At 39.0% G+C, this 19,085-nt stretch overlaps 1 protein-coding gene across 1 annotated transcript in view; it reads left to right on the top strand.

Moving 5' to 3' along the window:
- Positions 1–19,085, top strand: part of LOC122791065 (protein lifeguard 1-like) — a 247,227-nt gene that overhangs the window by 210,817 nt on the left and 17,325 nt on the right. The window contains exon 7 of the mRNA XM_044058840.1: positions 15,652–15,780. Within this exon, the coding sequence (XP_043914775.1) occupies positions 15,652–15,780 (129 nt within the window). The remainder of the gene's footprint in view (positions 1–15,651; positions 15,781–19,085) is intronic.

Here is a 19,085-nt window from a genome sequence, read left to right as displayed (position 1 = left end):
TGTAGAGTGGGTATAATTCCATGCTGCAATAATGTCAGAGGCATGCACTGATGTGATCGATCATGATGTGGGGAAGGTACAGTAGATAGTACTACAATGGGGTGGCACCCATGAGGCAACCACATTGACAGATGCAGAGGAGTTTCTGGTGTCCCTGAGTGGGGAAACTTGTGCAGTGGCAATCCTTGGAGGTGTACATGACAGTGTCAAGATGGCTCATCTCCTACATTTCTCAAAGGATAGTACATCAAGTTAGTGCCATATGCAATAGATGTTTGTATAGTAGCAATGCACATACAGATTTTAGGCTGATTACATTGACACTGCTTATTTGTTGTTGTATATACATTAGGAGTGTAACAACAGCATGATGGCAGAGCAGGTATGTTTGTGTTGTACATCTAATGTTGCATGAATGCTATATGGTCATGTTTGCCTCATGTAATTATGTTCAGTCTGATGTTTCTATGGTCTGTATTCACATGGCAGACTAATGCTATGGTGACACATGTAAACGCAAAGGTATAACAAATGTCTGATATTGTCACCTGTGTTGGGACTATTGATGATGCTGAAACAGTTACACCAGAGTTAAATCAGATGACACCATGGCACTGACTGTCCGTCATGGGTGATTATGCACTCTAGTTGCAGGGTTATCATACAGCCACACAATCCAAATAGTAGAATAACCAGTCAACATGGCTGAATCCAATAAAGTTGCAGTTCTAAAGTTTAATAAAACAGCATAAAAAATGTTAAATAAAACAGCATACAAAATGCTAAAAATATCCAAGAGAAAGACAAGCACTTTCACACCTATACAGGTGCTTCTTCAGATCTAATAAAACAGGTATAAAATGCTGCTTAAATGCACACAGTTTCAGGTCTAGCTCTCAAGGTCATGTGACCTGAGCAGTGGTCTTAAAGGAATATAGTCATTTAGACCCATCCCTCTGTCACTTTGTAATTCTAAAATCCATTTAGTTTCAATGCATTTTGTTTTAGTGCTGACATCATCAACTCTAATGCTAACATTAAAAAGTTGTAGCACAATAAACTTAAACTTATGGGTACTTTCAGCAACTAAAATATGTTTTGACAGTGCATTTGTTTTATCTTTTCTAGAGACATCATAAATATGTTCATGCACACAGTTTTTCAAAGCACTGTTAGTGTCTTCAGCCACCTGCCTTGGTTTGCCTTTCTTATCATACAGCCACACCCGTGGATGAACCCATGGTTTTATACCCATGGTATTGAGCTCCAGTAATGTTAACTATTGCAGCAGATAAACATACTGTGTGAGGTTTATTTTTATTTATTTATTTATTTACCCTCTGTTGACCAGATTAGTCTCACTAGACTAGTAGCTTCTTTTCAGGGGAGACCCATGGTGGTATTTATACTACTAGGGGAAATTTGGCCAGGGCATCAGGGAACTTTCCCTACTCTTGGTAATAGGGGGAAGAGTTTGTGTGTTAGACATCCTGACTTCCTGCTCCCATTCTAGGCATGGAGGAGGTCTGGATGATCAGGGAGAAAACACGGCTGCTGAGAGCCAAAGCTTTTTGGAAGGGATGTGTTTTAAAAATGGAGAAAATATGGTAAAATCAGTACTAGAATTGTTTTCAGGAAATGTGGAAGCAGAGAAAACATTGTTTGCTAATGTTGAGGAGTTTGATAAGGAGATGAAACTAAATGCAATGGTGGAGATGGATTCAGAAGAATTTTTCCAGAAAAACCTGTTTGAAGTAGCAGAATCAGCAGAAAAAATGTCTTATTTCAACCCTCCTGTTAGGAGGGTTGTGGGATGAGTACCTGGAAGAGCTAATTAGCCAGAGTGAGCTGGTAAGTGGAGCTGCTGTATCCTAGACTGATATTACGGAAAAAATAGATGAGGGAGGAAAAGGAGCTAGAGAACGTTCCAGAAAAAAAGTTCTATGTGGAAAAAAAACTTAGGAGAACACAAGAGATTAACAAAATAAAGAAAAAATGTTGTTTGGGTAAGCAGTAAAAAAGAAAACGGCCTGGACAGATAAGAGGCATGGGACAATGTTATTGCATCTTTGGAAGTAAAAGTTGAAGAGGTAAGAGCTTTCATTTTAATTAGCAAAGTAACTTTTTGTGACTTGTTTTTCGAAATTGGTCAGGCTATGGAAAACTTTTTGGGGACCTATGAAAAAAAGAAAGCAGACTTTCCATGGTCAGAATATGTGGTGCAAGCCTTTTCAAGCAAACATAAAAAAGGAATTCTGGCTCAGTTTATAACTGAAGTGGAAGCAAATGAACTGAGTTAATATTTGCTAACAATATGTAAAGACGTGTTGGACACTACTAATATCATCTATGATGAAAGAGGATTATAGACTGGGGTTTGAGAATGTGGCATAATTTTGAAAATGGAAAATGACAGTGTAATACACATACCTAGTATTATTAATGGGGGTCATATTACGTTATCGAAAGATAATGTAATCGAAAGCTCATAACTTCGAAACGGCCGCATATCAAAACTTTTATTGTGGGTCCCCCGCTAAATGTATATTCCAACTTCGAGATCGCACTACAGTGAGGAAAGGGCAAATATCCCAATCTTCACTGTATTGCGATCTCAAAATGCGATCTTCAAAATGTGGCCATTTTGATGTTCTGAGCGTTCGATTACATTATCTTTTGATAACGTAATAGGAACCCTTATTAATGTGCATGGTAATACAGATTTTGTAAGGTACAGAGGACAACCAAAAACTTGTTATTTTTGTGGAAAAAGTGATCATTTAATTAATTAGTGTGACAAAAAAGATGTTATTTATGTGGTCAGACTGGCCATAATGCAAAGAAATGTGAAGTAAAATGTAAGAAATGTGGCAATGTAGGACATTCATGGTTAGAATGTGAGGTAGAAATACAAGAAAATGAAAATGAACATGAAAACAGAAATGAAGATGAAATTATACAAGAAAAAAATTAGAAAATGTTGTACAAGAGCACACAACACAACAAGAAAAAAACAGAAATTGTATTTAAATTTAAGGGGAAAGACAGAGAAGGAAAAAGAAAGAGAGACAGAGGCAACAAGTGGAGATGAATCTGAGTGGCAGATAATACAAGACAAGAAAAAATCAATAGGAAAGAGTTAGGGAAAAAAAATAAGGTAAGAACGGTAAGGAATAAGAAAATTATTTTAATTACTGTTCTATAAAGCTGAAAATATTAGCTTTGAATGTGAACAGCATGAATAATGTTAAAAGAAGAATTAATATTTTACAATGGTGTGCTGCAGTAGATGTTCAATTAATAGTGTTAAAAGACATTAGAATATTAACAGAAGAAGAAAGGGTGCAAACAGAAAATAAAACTTTGGAATGGTACTGCTATTTGGGACACAGACAAATAAACATGCTTAGGTATGTGTATATTATACCAAAAATATAAAAATATTAGACAGCACAATAGTAGAACTGGGCCAAATAACAGTAGTGGATATAAGATAGAAAATATATCTAGAGACAAATAGTTTTATATGCATATGTAATAAAAAAAAGAAAAACAATGTTTTAAAGTATACTTAATGATGTCTGTGTTAACATGGATATAATAATGACAATGGATTTTAATTGTAATTTGAGGAATAAAAAGAATAGTTCTGATGTTAAAATGATTGCTGAAATTAAGAAAAGTGGAAAATTAAAAATATGGGAAAATAAACCCTGGACTAATAAAAGAAATGAAATTAAGACTGAAATTGATTATTTTTGTGATATCAGAAGGTCTAAAAATTGCACAAAATGAGTCAAAATTACTGGGTTTTCTGATCATGTGGTGATTTGGATAAGAATTCATGAAAATGGGGAGTATATTAAAATAAAAAAGGTATAAAAAGAATAAATGAAAAACAATTAGAATCAGAAGAAAGAAAACACATTATAGAATTATGGCAACAACATATTGGTATGAGAGATTTTTTTTATAAAAATTGAACAATTTGGTGGATTCAATTTAAAAAGAAATACAAAAAGTATTTTTAGAATGCATAGAAAAAGTAAGAAAAATATAATATAAAATATGAATTCAGAAATATTTAAAGATTTAATACAGAAGGAAAAATCATTTTATGAAAAAGAAAAAAAATATATAGAAGAAATCAGGATAAGGTTAACCAATTATTATATAAGCAAAATATTGTTTACAAGAAAAAAAGTAGCAGCACCATACTTATGTAAGATACTAAAAGAAGGAAAGATAATGAGAGAATTAAAAGTAAAGAAGGGAAACAAGTTAAAAAACAAGAAGAAATATATGATATAATTAAATAATATGTATTAGATTTATTTGGTAAAAAGAAGTTAAAGAAGAACCATACCCACAGACTCAAAAACATGTTTATTTCATCATGGTTTGGTGTTTCCTACATTTTAACACCACTCTGGGACTATTTACAGGTTTTTAAATATTTTTATACATAATTTCTGAGTCTGACCACATGGGCTCTGGCATCTTGAAGTAATTCTGATTGTTTAGTCTGCCTCTAGGTATCCCATAATGCAGTGCTTGTCTGTAAAAAATTGCATCATGCTGGTTTCTTTCTTCCTAAAGCTCCTGTCACTGCATTGATTTTACATGCATACACTGCTGTCTTTCATTTAGTTAGTTTTAAGTAACACTTCATGCCGTTCAATGACTACTTAAAACACAAACAGTGCAAATGCCACAGAAAAAGAAGCTATGTACTCACCATAACGTTCCATGTGAGTTTTTTATCTCGCCTTTATTCTCACTGATGGGTTCGGAGCCGATTCTTGGCTCTGACACAGCCGATAGCAAAGCTCAAGGTTTGCCAGTAGCTCGAGACCAAGCCCCTTATCCCACAATGCACTGCTGGAATTACCTCAGATCTTGTTTGCTGTGAGTATATATACCCTTTTATTTTTTTCTTTTTCTACAAGGAAGGACTTCCCAAAGGGGAAGAAGAAGAAGAATTGAATAACTAGGATGGTACTAGCCTCTAAGTTAACTGTCAGCCAGGTGGGGGAAGGAGGGAGGGACGTGAGAATAAAGGTGAGATAAACAACTCACATGGAATGTTATGGTGAGTACATAACTTCTTTATGTGAAGTTGTTAAATCTCGCCATTTATTCTCACTGATGGGTAGCATCCCTAGCACCCTCAATCTTGGGTGGCTCATGGAAGTACGTTTTTCAGTACCATGGAACCAAAGGAAGACCTGTCCCTGGAAGCCTTATCTACTTTGTAATGTGTGATAAAGGTATGAGGTTTAGGCCAAGTGGCTGCAGCACAAATATTGTCAAGGGGCAATTTAGCTTGAAAGGCAGAAGACGTAGAAACAGCTCTGGTAGAATGAGCTTTAGGTTTGTGTGTCAATGGCATGTTTGCATTCGCATAAACAAAGGATATACAATCTGATAACCACTGGATTACCTTTTCTGGCCTCAGAAAAGGATACAAAAAGTTGATCTTGATTTTCTAATATCCTTAGTTCTATCAAGATAAAATCTGAGCTGTCTGTGTACATCAAGTTTGTGCAGCATGTATTCCAATTTTAGAGTGGTTGGGAAAAAAGACTGGCAACTCAATGACTTGATTGATATTGGATTCAGAACAGACTTTAGGCAAAAAGGAGGGGTTTGTTCTGAGAGATACTCTATCAGCATGGAAGATCATGTAAGGAGGTCTGATAGATAATGCTTGAAGTTCTGACACTCTGCGGGCAGAACTAATGGCTACTAGAAATATAGTCTTCCAGGACAAATATGAGATTACAAGAAGATGCTGGTTTGAAGGGGGGGGGGGGATTATTTGAAACAGTATAAAATTCAAATTCCATGGAGAATAAGGGATTTTGACAGGAGGTCTCATGTGAAAAGCTCCTTAAAGAAAAGCCTTAGATAACTTATGGCCCATAACGTTCAACCCATCAAATCCAAGGTGGAAATTTGATATGGCGGCTAACTGGACTCGAACTGTGGCAGCTGCTGCTCCTTCCTTAAAAATCTTTGTCAAAAATTCTAAAATGGATGATAGAGGAGCTAGGAAAGGGTTGATTTTCTGTATATTGGCCCAAATTGAGAACCTGTTCCACTTACTGCAGTATAGTTTCCTGGTGGATGGCTTGTGAGAAGACAAAAGGATTTGTCTTGTATCATCTGAGAGTGAATGAAGCCTGGCAATTAGGGGAAATGGATTAGCCAAGCAGTCAGCTTTAGGGACTGCAGTGAAGGATGGAGGTCCCCTAACAGGTGTGTCAGAAGGTCCGGAACTGGGTCCAGGATCCATGGATCCTCCAGCAGATGATGGTGAAGAAAGGGGAATCAAATCTGTCGAGGCCAGTAGGGGGCTATGAGGATAACTGTCCTTTCCAGCGATTTTGCTTTCTATAAAACCTTGGGTATCAATGGAATAGGTGGGAATGCATATAGGAGACCCGGAGGTCAATCGTGTACAAGTGTATCTCTCTGGGAATGTCCTGGAGGTGGTATTAGGGCAAAGTAGCTTCTGCATTTGGTATTGATGTGACTGGCAAAGAGGTCGCAGCAAGGCTGGCCCCATTTACGGTAAATCAAATCCGCAACTCATTGGTTGAGAGACCACTCATGAGGCAACAGTATTGCCCTGCTCAGCTTGTCTGCTATCACGTTGGATTTCCCCGGGATGTGCGTTGCTATCAGAAAACAATGGGACGACACAGCCAATTGCCATACCCTGAGGGCTTCTCGGTTCCGCCTTGTTTGTTCAAGTACCAGACCACTGACATGTTGTCCATCTGAATTGCAATTGTCCCTAGAGAAAGAGAGTCCTGCCCTATCAGAGAAATGTCCATGGTCACAGTGGCTACTAGGGGGGGAGAACAAAGGGTCTTCCGATTGTGACATGAAGAGACGTCAACCACTTATTTAGACCACCGAAGGTCTCTCTTGCAAGAATCTGTGATGAGAATCATGTGGTGCATCGGTAGCGTTTGGTAAGACCACTGAGCGAAGAGGAGCCATTGAAGGATTCGCATATGCATCCTTGCGAGTGGTACAGCCAGGACTGCTGCCACCATCAAACCTAGCACCTTCAAGACCTCTGCTACTGTAGCTTTGTTCTTTGACACCAGTGAGTTGACGTGTTGGTGAAGAAGTGAGATTCTTTCAATTGGAAGACGTAGAGTGGTGGTTGAGGTATCTATCTCTGCTCCTATAAAAATGGTATGCTGCGATGGCAATAAGGCAGATTTTTTGAAGTTGATTGTAATGCCTAATTGATGGCAGAGTGTCAGAGTATATTGTGTTGCCTGAGTCAATTAATGCCTGGTGGTAGCGGTGAGGAGCCAATCGTCTAGGTATGGAAACACCTGGAATCCTAGATGCCTCAGGTGAGCCGTGACCACTGCCATGCATTTAGGTTCATAGGTTGGTACTAGGCTATCAGCTCTAGGGCCTATACAAGCCTAGCCATAACAATTCCCTGGCTATTTCTTCCCACACTATTTACTTCCCTGGACCCCTTGTCTAGCAGGGCGACTGACGTGATCCCCGGGGTGAATTTCCTTTCTCCCATCCAATCGTCAAGGTTCCTTTTGAAAAGGGCCAAAGAGGCACTCTGCTTGACATGTATGGGCAATCTATTCCAGAGTCTGGGGAGTCTTTGAGTCAGGAACCTATCCCTCCAGCATGTTTTGTTTATTTGGTGAACACTCTGGGGGCTGTAGTGAGACCAAAGGGCAGGGCTCAAAACTGGTAATGATTGGCTCCCAGCTGGAAACGCAGGTGATCCCTGGAGTGTCTGTTCATCTTTATGTGATAGTACATGTCCTTGAGATGTATGGAGCACATCCAATCACCTTTCCCTAGGAAGGGAAGAATGGACTGAAGCGTGACCATTCCGAACTTCTCTTTCCTTACGAATTGGTTGAGTCTGCTGAAGTCCAAGATAGGTCTCCAGTCCCCTATTTTCTTTGGTACCAAAAAGAATCTTGAGTAAGTTCCGAATCCAACTTGGTCTGCTGGGACTGGTTGGATGACTCTTTTTTCTAGCAATTTTTGGACCTCTACGATTGCTTGTTCCCTGAGACTAGGGAACATCTGGGATTCTGTTTACAGGGGTGGGAGGGGAAGAGAACAGTATGAAATATCCTCTGGAAATGATGCTTTGTACTCATGTATCCGACGTTAGGTTTAGCCAGGCTTCTGGGTACAAAGATAAGTGACCCCCGACTGCCTCCAGAGCTGGACAACCGGGCCTCATTTCAGGAGTGCTGGCAGGGCTGACCAGAGAACTGGCCTCTGTCACCCTGTTGCTGCGGACTCCCTCTGCCGCGCAGGTGGCGTCTTCCATTATAACCCCCTCCTCTGCCTCTAGAGGGGATTTCTCCACGTGTGTCCTGAAAGGCTCTCTGTGCTTTTCGGAACCACATTTTCCCACCCTTAGGGCCCTTGGGATAGGGCCGAGTAGGGGTAGAAAAACAGACTCCAATGGCAGATAGGGTCTTGCCTTCCTGCTCACACCTGGTTAAAGTTTCTTTTACTTTAGGCCCAAACAGTGATAAGCCATCAAATGGGGTGTTGATAAAGGTAGACTTAAAGGGCTCCACAAAGGAAGAGAGATACATCCAGGCTTGTCTCCACAGAGCAATGCCTGAACTAGCGGCTCTACTCGAACCATCAGCTGCATAAGTTATGAGACGCATGGACGAGTTCACAACCGAGTTTAGGATAGCGAGCTGTGTGTTGACTTTGTCAGCAACCCCTGCAGCTACCATACCCTGGAGAGTATCTCCTAGCTCTTTCAGGAGATCTCTTTGCAGTCTCGTGAAATGGGTTAAATAGTTAGCAATTGCAGAGAAAAAGTCACTGAAATAAACATGTGTTTCCCATATCTATCCATGATCATAGAATCTCTATTAGGAGGATGGATAGATGCGGATGTTTCAGACACTTCCTTTTTGGTGGCTGCAGCTACCACCATGGCATCAACAGGCACTCCTTTGGTCAAAAAGGCTTTGTCCACTGGGGCAAAGATGAACTTATTTGGCTTCCGAGGGACAGGTTCCATGGCCTCCGGTGACTCCCATGCCTTATGAGAGATCAGCTCCATGAACTCGTCGTAAGGCGGAGACACCCAAGACGTGGAAGGTTGAGACCCAAAAGCCTTCAACAGCACTGACTCGTCCTCAGTAGGGGTTTTGGACTGTCAATCACCCCTCTGACTCAGGATCTCTAATAATATCTCCGCAAAGGAGATAATCTCAGAGGGGGGTCGAGGGGACCCTTCTGACTCATCCAAGTCAGTGTCAGATGTCAAAGACTCCTGTGGGGAGTCTAAGTGCCTCCTCTTGCACAGTCTCTTCCTGGGTATCTCCTCAGTGGGGAGATCTGGGGATGTTTCGGAAGAGCAGGGGACACCCTGTGGGGCTACTTGAGGCTCAGGGTCTCTACGCTTAGGGGGACCGGTAGCTGTAGAAGCAGACACAAGAGCTTGAGGGGAGAAGGAAGCCCGAAATGATGCCGACAATGTCTTAGGAGACAGTACTCTCCTCGTGGCATCAAAAGCACCATGGCTCCGACGAGAAGGGGTAGACAGATCCGGAGGGACTGTCCAATCTTCACGCACCGAAACCATGGGCTCCGAGCCCGAGGTAGGAGCCGAGCTCATCCGAGCCGAAGCCCCAAGAGGAAGAGTCGGCACCAACAAATCCGTCTGACTATCCTCCCCGGACTCGACAGGAGAGTGTCAGCTCCTAGCGACCTCGGTCGGCGCCGAGGATGTCCGAGTAGATGGAACCGATAAAACCGGTGCGGGTCTTCTCGGTTCCATAGGTTCGACAACTATCAGTTCGGGCTCCTTCGGCTCCGAGAGTCCAGTACGGCTCGGAGGAGGAGTAGTCAAGTCTGGTTCAATGGTCTTTGGCTTCGACGAAATGGTTGGGCCCGACAAAAATTTAGCAAGTCCTGGTGCCCAAAGAAGCTTCTGCACTAGCTGATTCATATCCATATCAGAGAGGCTGACCGAAGACTTCGAGGAATGCACGGAAGGTGCTGACTGGAGAAGAGGAGATGAGGGAACCTCAGAGACCGGCTCCGAGACTGGGAGCTGACTCTGAACTAAAGGGACACTCGGTTCCGAGGACTGTGGAACCGATGACCCTGTACCCTCTGATCTTTTTGCCTTCTTGGTAAGTTTAGAATCTGAAGATTTTGAAGAAGTGCTGGCACCTTCCTGGCTACCCAACGCCTCAGAGAAAGTATGCTGCAGCAACCCCCTATCAATGAGTTTTCTCCTTCTTCCTCTAAGAGAACCCTAGAGGAAAAAGAGTGGCAAATACTGCAAGAGTCTTGGAGGTGTTTATCCCCAGACAGTAAACACATTGGACATGCCCGTCAGTGACGGACATTTTCTGTCCACAATCTGGACATTTCTTAAACCCCGATTTGGGGTGAGACTTTTCTCTCTCATCTGACATGTTATAAACAGACACACCACAAAATTAACCTGTAGAGGTTAAATACAGGGCTAACTAGGCCCACAATACTAATAACAAGAATAAAATTGTTAAAATTAAATAGGGCTAAGAAGAGGCCCAACACTAAGAAAACTAAGCCAACACAGTATACAATCTAACCTACTTAAAGCTATATTATTTTAATGAGAAACACACACACACACACACTAAATAAAGAATAATCTATCAACAAGAAGTAGAAAGAATTTTTTTAAACTTGCGATTTAGCAAAAAATGGTCCGAGCTGACTATCAACGAGATCTCTCTTGCCGCAGCAAACTAGATCTGGGGTAATTCCAGCAGTGCATTGTGGGATAAGGGGCTTGGTCTCGAGCTACTGGCAAACCCTGAGCTTTGCTATCAGCTGTGTCAGAACCGAGGATCGGCTCCGAACCCATCAGTGAGAATAAACGGCGAGATTTAACAACTTCACATCAACTTTCAAAGTGCTTTTTACTGTTGCTTATTTTTTAGAATGGCTAAATGGCAGTCTTTTGTGAAGCCTGAATTGAACTACTTTGACTCATCTCACATCCCCCTTCACACCTAACTTCCCTAGCTGTCAAAGTGCTAAGGGTAATTTGAGCTGTTCCCTGCTATGATTGACAGCTCACAGCAGGAGACTTGACTTTCATATGGTTTCCTTGTTCTAGCCTTTACTTTCTGTATGGATAGAGGAAGGACCAAGGAGCTGTGACATCACAGCATGGGTGGGTTTTTAAGACAGTAGTGGTGATGTCAGTTTGGGGAGGGAAATAGCCAGAAAACTACCTGTATTCAGTGGCCTTGATGACATCACTGAATTGGAGACTCCAGCAAGCTTTTTCAGGGTGGGTCAAGTTTTTTGAAAGTGAAACCACCACAGTACAGTAAGGTATTGATCTAGTGGAGAGAAACAGTCAATTTAAAATATTTTAAATGTGGTATTGTTGTTTATTCATAGCAGGGACAGTAAATAGGGAGAAAAAAAGACAGAGAAGTTGAGCATTTAATAATAGAACCCCATTGTTATGGTTAATATAGAACAAATTTACAATGGGGAAAATTTAAACAAGGAAGATAATGAATATTTAGAGAAAAAACAAACTTAAATGAGTTGTATGAGATCTTGAAATATATTGACATTAATTCAGGTACAGATCTGGACTGAATTGAATATAGTATGTATACAGAAATGTATGACTGCAAAAAATAGTGTTTATAGAAGTAATGAATGAGTCACTAGAGAAATTTATTGAGTATAAAGAAATTTGTACAGGTGTGATTAAATTTATATTAAAGAAAAGAGATAAACATGAAATAAAAAAGTGAGACCAATTACACTGAAAAACACAGACTATAACATTTTCATGAGAATAGTAACTAAAATATTACAATGTAAAATAGAAAGCCTACTTAATCAGAATTTGTTTGGGAGAAAAGGAAAGGGGAGTCAATACCTATTGGAGATAATAAGGGAAGTAATTGATGATATTAATAAAAACAGTGGAAACAAAAATCATGATACAGGATATTAGTAAGGCATATGATAATATTCAGTATAAAGCATTATGGGATATTTTACAAGCATGTAACATAAGTGAAAAAAATATTACAAGTAATTAAATCAATATATGAAAAGAATTCTGTGAGTCTGAAATCAAACAGTTAGATTGGGGATAATTTGAAAACAGAGCGTGGTATAAAACAAGGATGTCCTGCAAGCAGTATAATCTTGAACACAGCAGTAATGGAAATTAATAAAATGTCAAGTAAGGGAGGATATAGAATGATGGAGGAAATATGGATATCAATAATGTATACTTACAATGATAATATTGTAGTAATAGCAAAAAATAAAGCCTTGATGGAAAAAAGTAATATAAAATTAAGTACATGGTTGAAGGAAAGTGGTTTAAGAATAAATAAAGAGAAAAGTAAAGGATTTGGGCATGAAGGTATTATAGGAGGTGTGGAATATAATGAGAAGAATATAGATATTTTAGGAATAGTGTTTAGAAGTACAGGATACAGACATGAACAACAGAAAAAAATATTAAGGAAATCAAAGACATGATTACATTCTAGAAGACATACAGGTTTTCATACAAGAAAGCACATTACACCATAATAATTTGTAAAATAACTTATATAGCAAATGTTTACATGATGCCAATGAAACATGAAAAAGAAATTCTGCAGATATTTTTTCCATTTATTTGGGGGCAAGAATGAACCCTGTTAAGAGGGGAATTTTGTATATGAAAGCTGAACGGGGGGGGGGGGGGGTTTGGGGTTGATAAAGAGGTTGCATGCACAATCGGATTAAAGTATAAAATCTTAAAAGGAATAATGAAAATTAATAAAGACTTGATAGAAACAATAATGCATTGTACATATATAGAAATCTGGGAAGAAATGGAAATGAAAAAAAGAAGTAAACATGTTTTTAATGAAGTGAAAGAATTTTACAGCAAAATTGTGGAAATTAAAAAATAATGTGATTGAAAAGAATAAAAAAGAACGGCATGTTAACATTATGGGATCCTTTTATTTGGTGGATTCCTGGAAAGAGTTAGAAATAGAGAAGAAGAAAGCAATAATGAGGAGATACAGAAATTATTAAAAAATTAAAGAATTGAATGATTTTTTGTGGAGGCTGTCCACAGGAAAATTACCAGTGGGGGGCAAATATGCCATATAAGAGAAAATAGGATAGAACATGTAATATATGTAAAGAACTGGAAACTACTGGGCATACTTTTGTTAAATGTGAGAGCATTCAAAAACTGTGGAAAGAAGTATGTAAACATGATTTGATTAAAACTTATTTAAATTTTGAAATGTTAAATATGGATGTGATAGAGTACGGGATTTATGGGACTAGATCCCTGGTTGAAGCAAAGAAAATGGACAGAATAATATTTTATGTAACGTGGGTCATATGGAATGAAAGACTTAATGAAATCAAATACAATGGAAAATGGACTTTGACAAAAATGCTGGCCAAAATATGGTTTAGGTTGTGGGTTAAAGAGTGGGGGGAAATACTTAAAATAAAAATATCAGTGTAATGATTGATGTTAAAATGTGTAAATATGCAAAAAAATATGAATTGTATATATGTATACAAATAAAAAGAAACTACTTTTCCATGGGATCTTTTACATCCACCTAAACTGCCACCAACTCAGTTAGATTGGACCTCTGTTAATGTCTCATCCAAAGGGCAACTTAGAAGTTTAGTACCCCCTCTATACTGCACTGCAATGTCAGCAATCAATGTAGATCTACCTGGTGGTAGAAAAGAACCCATATCCTTCTGCGCCAAAGGCAAGTGTACTACCTTTTGTGCCACTGACACTGATGCTGTGGGTATACCCATCACACAGCAGCCTTGTATAGGTATTCCATGCTATCACATATCATAGCTGGCCCCTAACATGCATGTGGTACTAAGAAGCAATTGGCAGGTGTCATTCAGACACAATCTGCTGCTACATAGCATTCAGGTGGATGGTGGCCAGCACTATCAGAAAGTCCACACTGTCATGGAGTTGTGACTATTTAATGATTGATATTATGAGGTCTGTGATGGCATACACAACATCTGTGTGGAGGGTTTCAAGCTCCACCATGACTACCCATACTGGCAGTGTTCCTGTGGTCAAGGGGAGGGGAATGTACTTGGAGTGGCTGGATACAGGAGCCTTTGCAGGATGTACAATCCATGCCAGAGTCAGAAGATTTACGATAGTCTGCCCTCCCTTATCTTTGGTGACTGATGTCCAGCCTCCATTTGTTGGAACCCCAACCAGCAGGCTCCATCCAAGTCAGGGTCAAGCAACAGAGCACCATCACTGATACAGGAGGGCTCAAGTCTTGTCAGTCAAAACTAGTGGTAGGTCATGGTCTCATAGTGGTACCCATCCTTTTCACATAAGGATGTGACCCCCTGCCAAAGACTACTTTTCTGCACCATGAGACCCCTGACTCCACCTTATTACATGATTTTACTGACCCAGTTTATGCTGAAAGGAATGCTTTATTTTGTCCCTCAGCACATCTGCATATAAAGATGATAATTAACTAATTACATCATCCTAATTTGTAGTTTATGTAATTTATTTGGTAGCATCTCGTGCACAGTGTGACCCAATTATGCACTGGCCACCTTAACCTGTCATTAACACTACATTTATTATGTTTCTTACACTGTGTGCTTGCAGTAGCCCATAGTTCTGGACAACATGTTGCTGCTTCACCTGCACTACTATGTATTATGCTCATTGTCACCTAGGGGGTGTTTTCTGACACATCCTCTGCAGAGGCTGTCACTAAGATTTCTCTGTCTGTGGTTTGTGGGGCTGATTATATCAAAACCATGTCATAGGTTGCCCCACTTGTTTCCTCAGTAAAATATTATGTAACATCACAAATGCTCTGACCAGCTTGCAGGCTGTGATAGTGGAGCTCAGCAATGTCCTCAAAGTATCAAGGTAGTGAAAATGCACCTTTAGAAGGCCGCATACCCATTTGATGATCCTCTATGTTTCTGCATGTGCCATGTTATACCAGAGTTCTGTGACATTCTCTGGATTACATATGGATGTTATAAGCCAGAGTTTAAGGGAGTAACCAAAGTCACATGCAACACATGATATATGATTGGGGGTTAGTGTGCAAGTATTTGATGACTAGCTACTGCAAAATAATGGAGCTGTCTGAAAAATGCAACAGCCATTCATATGCCAATAAACAGCCCACTTTAGAATCCTTTATATTCCTCCACAGAATGAGAAGACAAAAGAAAAAAAAAAAGAAAACACAAATCTCACTTATCAAAACAAATCTTGCAGCTTGTAAAACTCAAGTATGTTTCCATTTCAGTAGTCAGCACCATACTCAACTTGTCTAGAATAAAAGAAATTACATGTGACAAAAGGAAGGCTTTATATGTGTGTATATGTGTGTGTGTGTGTGTGTGTGTGTGTATAAATACATATATATATATATATATATATATATATATATATATATATATATATATATATATAGTTGTAATTATTATATGCAGTGAAGCAGGATTTGTAAAGGTGGCTTTTCATATGATCACAGCTTTACTTTCTCAATTCTCACAGCACTGTTTCTCTGTTTATCTCCACAGAGTATCGTAACGTTAAGTCTCTCATACATGGTAGGCTGTGTGGCTTCATTCCATGACACACAATCAGTGATGATAGCTTTGGGCAGTACAATTGTCATCGCTTTCTCCCTTCTTGTCTACTCCATACAGGTAATGTTTGCCATCTATTGTGTTTGCTTTAATCACACCCACGGTTCACCATTATCTGTCATTATATTTATCCAAAACATGACTAGGACGGTGTACAGTGGGTTATGTTTGTTTTATTCTTGAGCTTTAAGTTCTGTGGACTGGCTACATAACAGGTATGGTTAAGGTCTGCAAAATGGCTGTTTAAGGAAAAAGAATGCAAACCCTTATACAGTAAAGCCCAAAAGAGATGTCATAAATTACCTAACTGCAGGTTGGCAAACCCAGGAACAATAAGAAGCAAAGGTAATGCTTATTGACATATTTTCACATTACATTTACATTTTAGAGGATTACCAATGGAATATTATTTACTTCCAGTTTTATTTAGACAATTAAATGAGTCAGCTGAAAACCACAAGTGAATGTTTTAGACACGGACTGAGTCAGAGAGTAAAATAAATTTGTCTCTACACAGTTACAGGTAATGAAATTAATAAACAACGTTGTTGTTGTCTTTTGGCTTTTCGTGGTTAGGGGTCGCCACAGCGGAACTCCGTCCGCTAATGATTGGCAGTAAATTTTCACGAGCGCCGAGGTGCCAGCTCGACATTCAACCTTCAATGAAGGCACGCTCATTTACACGTCTTTCGAATGCCCACCCAACCGCAGGGAGGACATGTAGACTCCACAAAGAAGGCACTCCCACTCCAGCCGAGAATCGAACGGGAGAACCTCTTGCTGTAAGGCAATAACGCTACCGCTGCACCACCGCAACAATGCCAAGTTCAAATGCAGGGAACTGAATACAGATAAATACTGTCCCTTTATTCAGTTTCATTTTTAGTGTCATTCTTACTATCATTGGGGTCTTTTTTTCTTTCTGTCTTCATTGTTAACATACATGGAAACAACAAAAATGCATATTTTGTTATATTTTTTGAAGTTGTGCTGTTTGCAAAACTTATAGAATGCTTTGTGCTTTGAGAACTGTTTTAGAGTTGTATAACATTGCTAATTTCCATTTGGGTGATGCACTAAAGGGAAAAATAAAACAAGTGAAGACCTTTTATGGGAGCAAAAGCTTCCTATACATTCCCCAACATATTTATAATTATCCCATGAAACCTCATTTATATTCTAAAACATGCACACTGATTGGACAGAGCAATAACTGTGCCCATTGTAAATCCAGGATTACCTACAGAAAGAAATGTGGCTATCACAGCCTGACATACATAAGCAGCCAAGCAGTTCAACCTGTAAAATAACAGAAATACTTCCTGATACAACAGAAATGACCAATGAATGGAATGGGTGAGGGGTTCTATTATTTTGATAGGGGATTGCACTATGCTTCCTGATACACAAAAATGTCCAATGAATGGAATGGAATGGGTGGTGGTGGGGGGGGGCTTGGCAACTTTTTAGAAGGTCCTCTGTTTAGCTGATTGTTTTATTGATATACAGTGCAAGTGCTGTCATGTACACTTTACGCATTTATAGTGTGTCAGTTAGACGTCCAGCAGCTGAGAAGATGCAGGAGGAAATTAATGTATGATCACAAAAATGGCATTATTTAAAAAGGTAAGAAATGTCTTTCTTAAATAAATGTACAATAGCAATAAAACACATCTGGACATGGATAAAACAGAGTATAGCTACAGTTACCATTGTTTGATCACTCAGGCTTTGTCTCATGATCAAATCACACCAGCCATGCATAAATCCTGGATTACTCATGCCCAAATCTTACTTATTGCTAAATGAGCTCTAAGGTTGCATGATCAATAAAATGGTGCAAATCCCACAGGTTACAGTGATTTTCTCTTGCCCTTTTTAGTGTGTTGCCAGAGATTAGCAATAGTTATTCTTCCTATTTTTCAGACAGGACAATGAGCTGGCTTCAGTGGATTTTTTTTTATTGAGTGATCTCAGAACTATAAGCATGATTCACTTAAAATGTGCTTTTTATGTTATTTTTTTCTTTGGATGGGGTGTTTATTATGTCTGATGGTTGTAGGACTCTAATAATTCTTACTTAGCTACTATGTAGTGCTTGGAACTATTGATTTGCAAGCAACTGCTTCAGTGCCTTATTTTGCTGAAATTATTATGGCTGAAATGTAGTACTGTTTGTTGTTAGCATGTACCAAATACAAACAGTTATGATAAGGTCAGAATGTGGATAGTATGTTGATAATGTGGGCAAAGTCAGGATATCACTAACTTTGTGGATTTTTTTCCTCAGACAGCAGTACTTGTTTATGTCCTGTGCAAAATGAACACATACACAGCTAGTTGCATGCGAGTAAGATGTGAAAGGAAATGAGGCCCTGCAGTGAAAACTCATATAGACAGAGGGAAGACAGACTCTGAACAAAAGTCACCCTAGGCAATATTGAATGCATTGTGAAAGCAACACTGCTAACCTCTGAACGAATGTAGACAAATTTGAATGTACCAAGATGCATGCTTGATTCCCCCACCACATACCTATATATAAAACAACACCATTATGGATACATAAACATCACCAAAGCTATTAGAAAACATTCAATCCATCTACTTTGTGTTCTTATTATTCATATTAACACTGACATACAACCTTCTCTAGTAGTGGTCATGTACCTTTTTGATTGATATTGGAACTGATTCAACCAAAAAAAAAAAAAAACACAGGCCAAACCCAGAAGCTCAGAGAAACTCTGCACTATCAGCCAATACACATATACTTTATTGGCTGTTGGCCCATCCATATAACACTGGAAGACTTATGCTCTGGCGGGGCATTTGACCTCTCCTTTTACCACTTCCATACTTCCTAGATTATTTATCTCTACAGCACCTATCACACTGTTCAGCATTAGTTGTGAGGCCTGCTTTGTCTCAATCTTACCGACAACATTGATTACAGTATTATATTTTAACCATAATAATGCCAATAAAATAAGGCACTGAACTCCCACACAATCACTAATTGTTACAATGTATCAATCTCGGTACTAGATCTGCAGTATTCAGTGACGAGATTAAGCAACTTAAATATGATAAAATGACTTTAACTGATCAAATAAAGCAAACAGCTGCTTGATTTGTTCAGTTTAAAAGATTTTATTTTTATTTTATTTATTTTGCTTTTGTTTGCTACATTTATCCGACTGGGTTTAGTCAAAAATATCCTTTTCAGCTGATGCCCAGGGGAAAAAAGCTGCATCCCATTGCAAAGAGGCATCCAGTAATTGCATGAACAGACATTAAGTAATACAAATTAATAATTTCACATATATTTGCTAATTAAATGACGCACTTTTTTCTAATAGTAC

Source organism: Protopterus annectens, chromosome 16.part0 (assembly GCF_019279795.1).
Source record: "Protopterus annectens isolate FY-2018-M chromosome 16.part0, PAN1.0, whole genome shotgun sequence".
Classification (NCBI taxonomy): domain Eukaryota; kingdom Metazoa; phylum Chordata; order Ceratodontiformes; family Protopteridae; genus Protopterus; species Protopterus annectens.
Note: the sequence above shows the minus strand (reverse complement) of the source record. Positions and strands in the feature narration are given on the sequence as shown.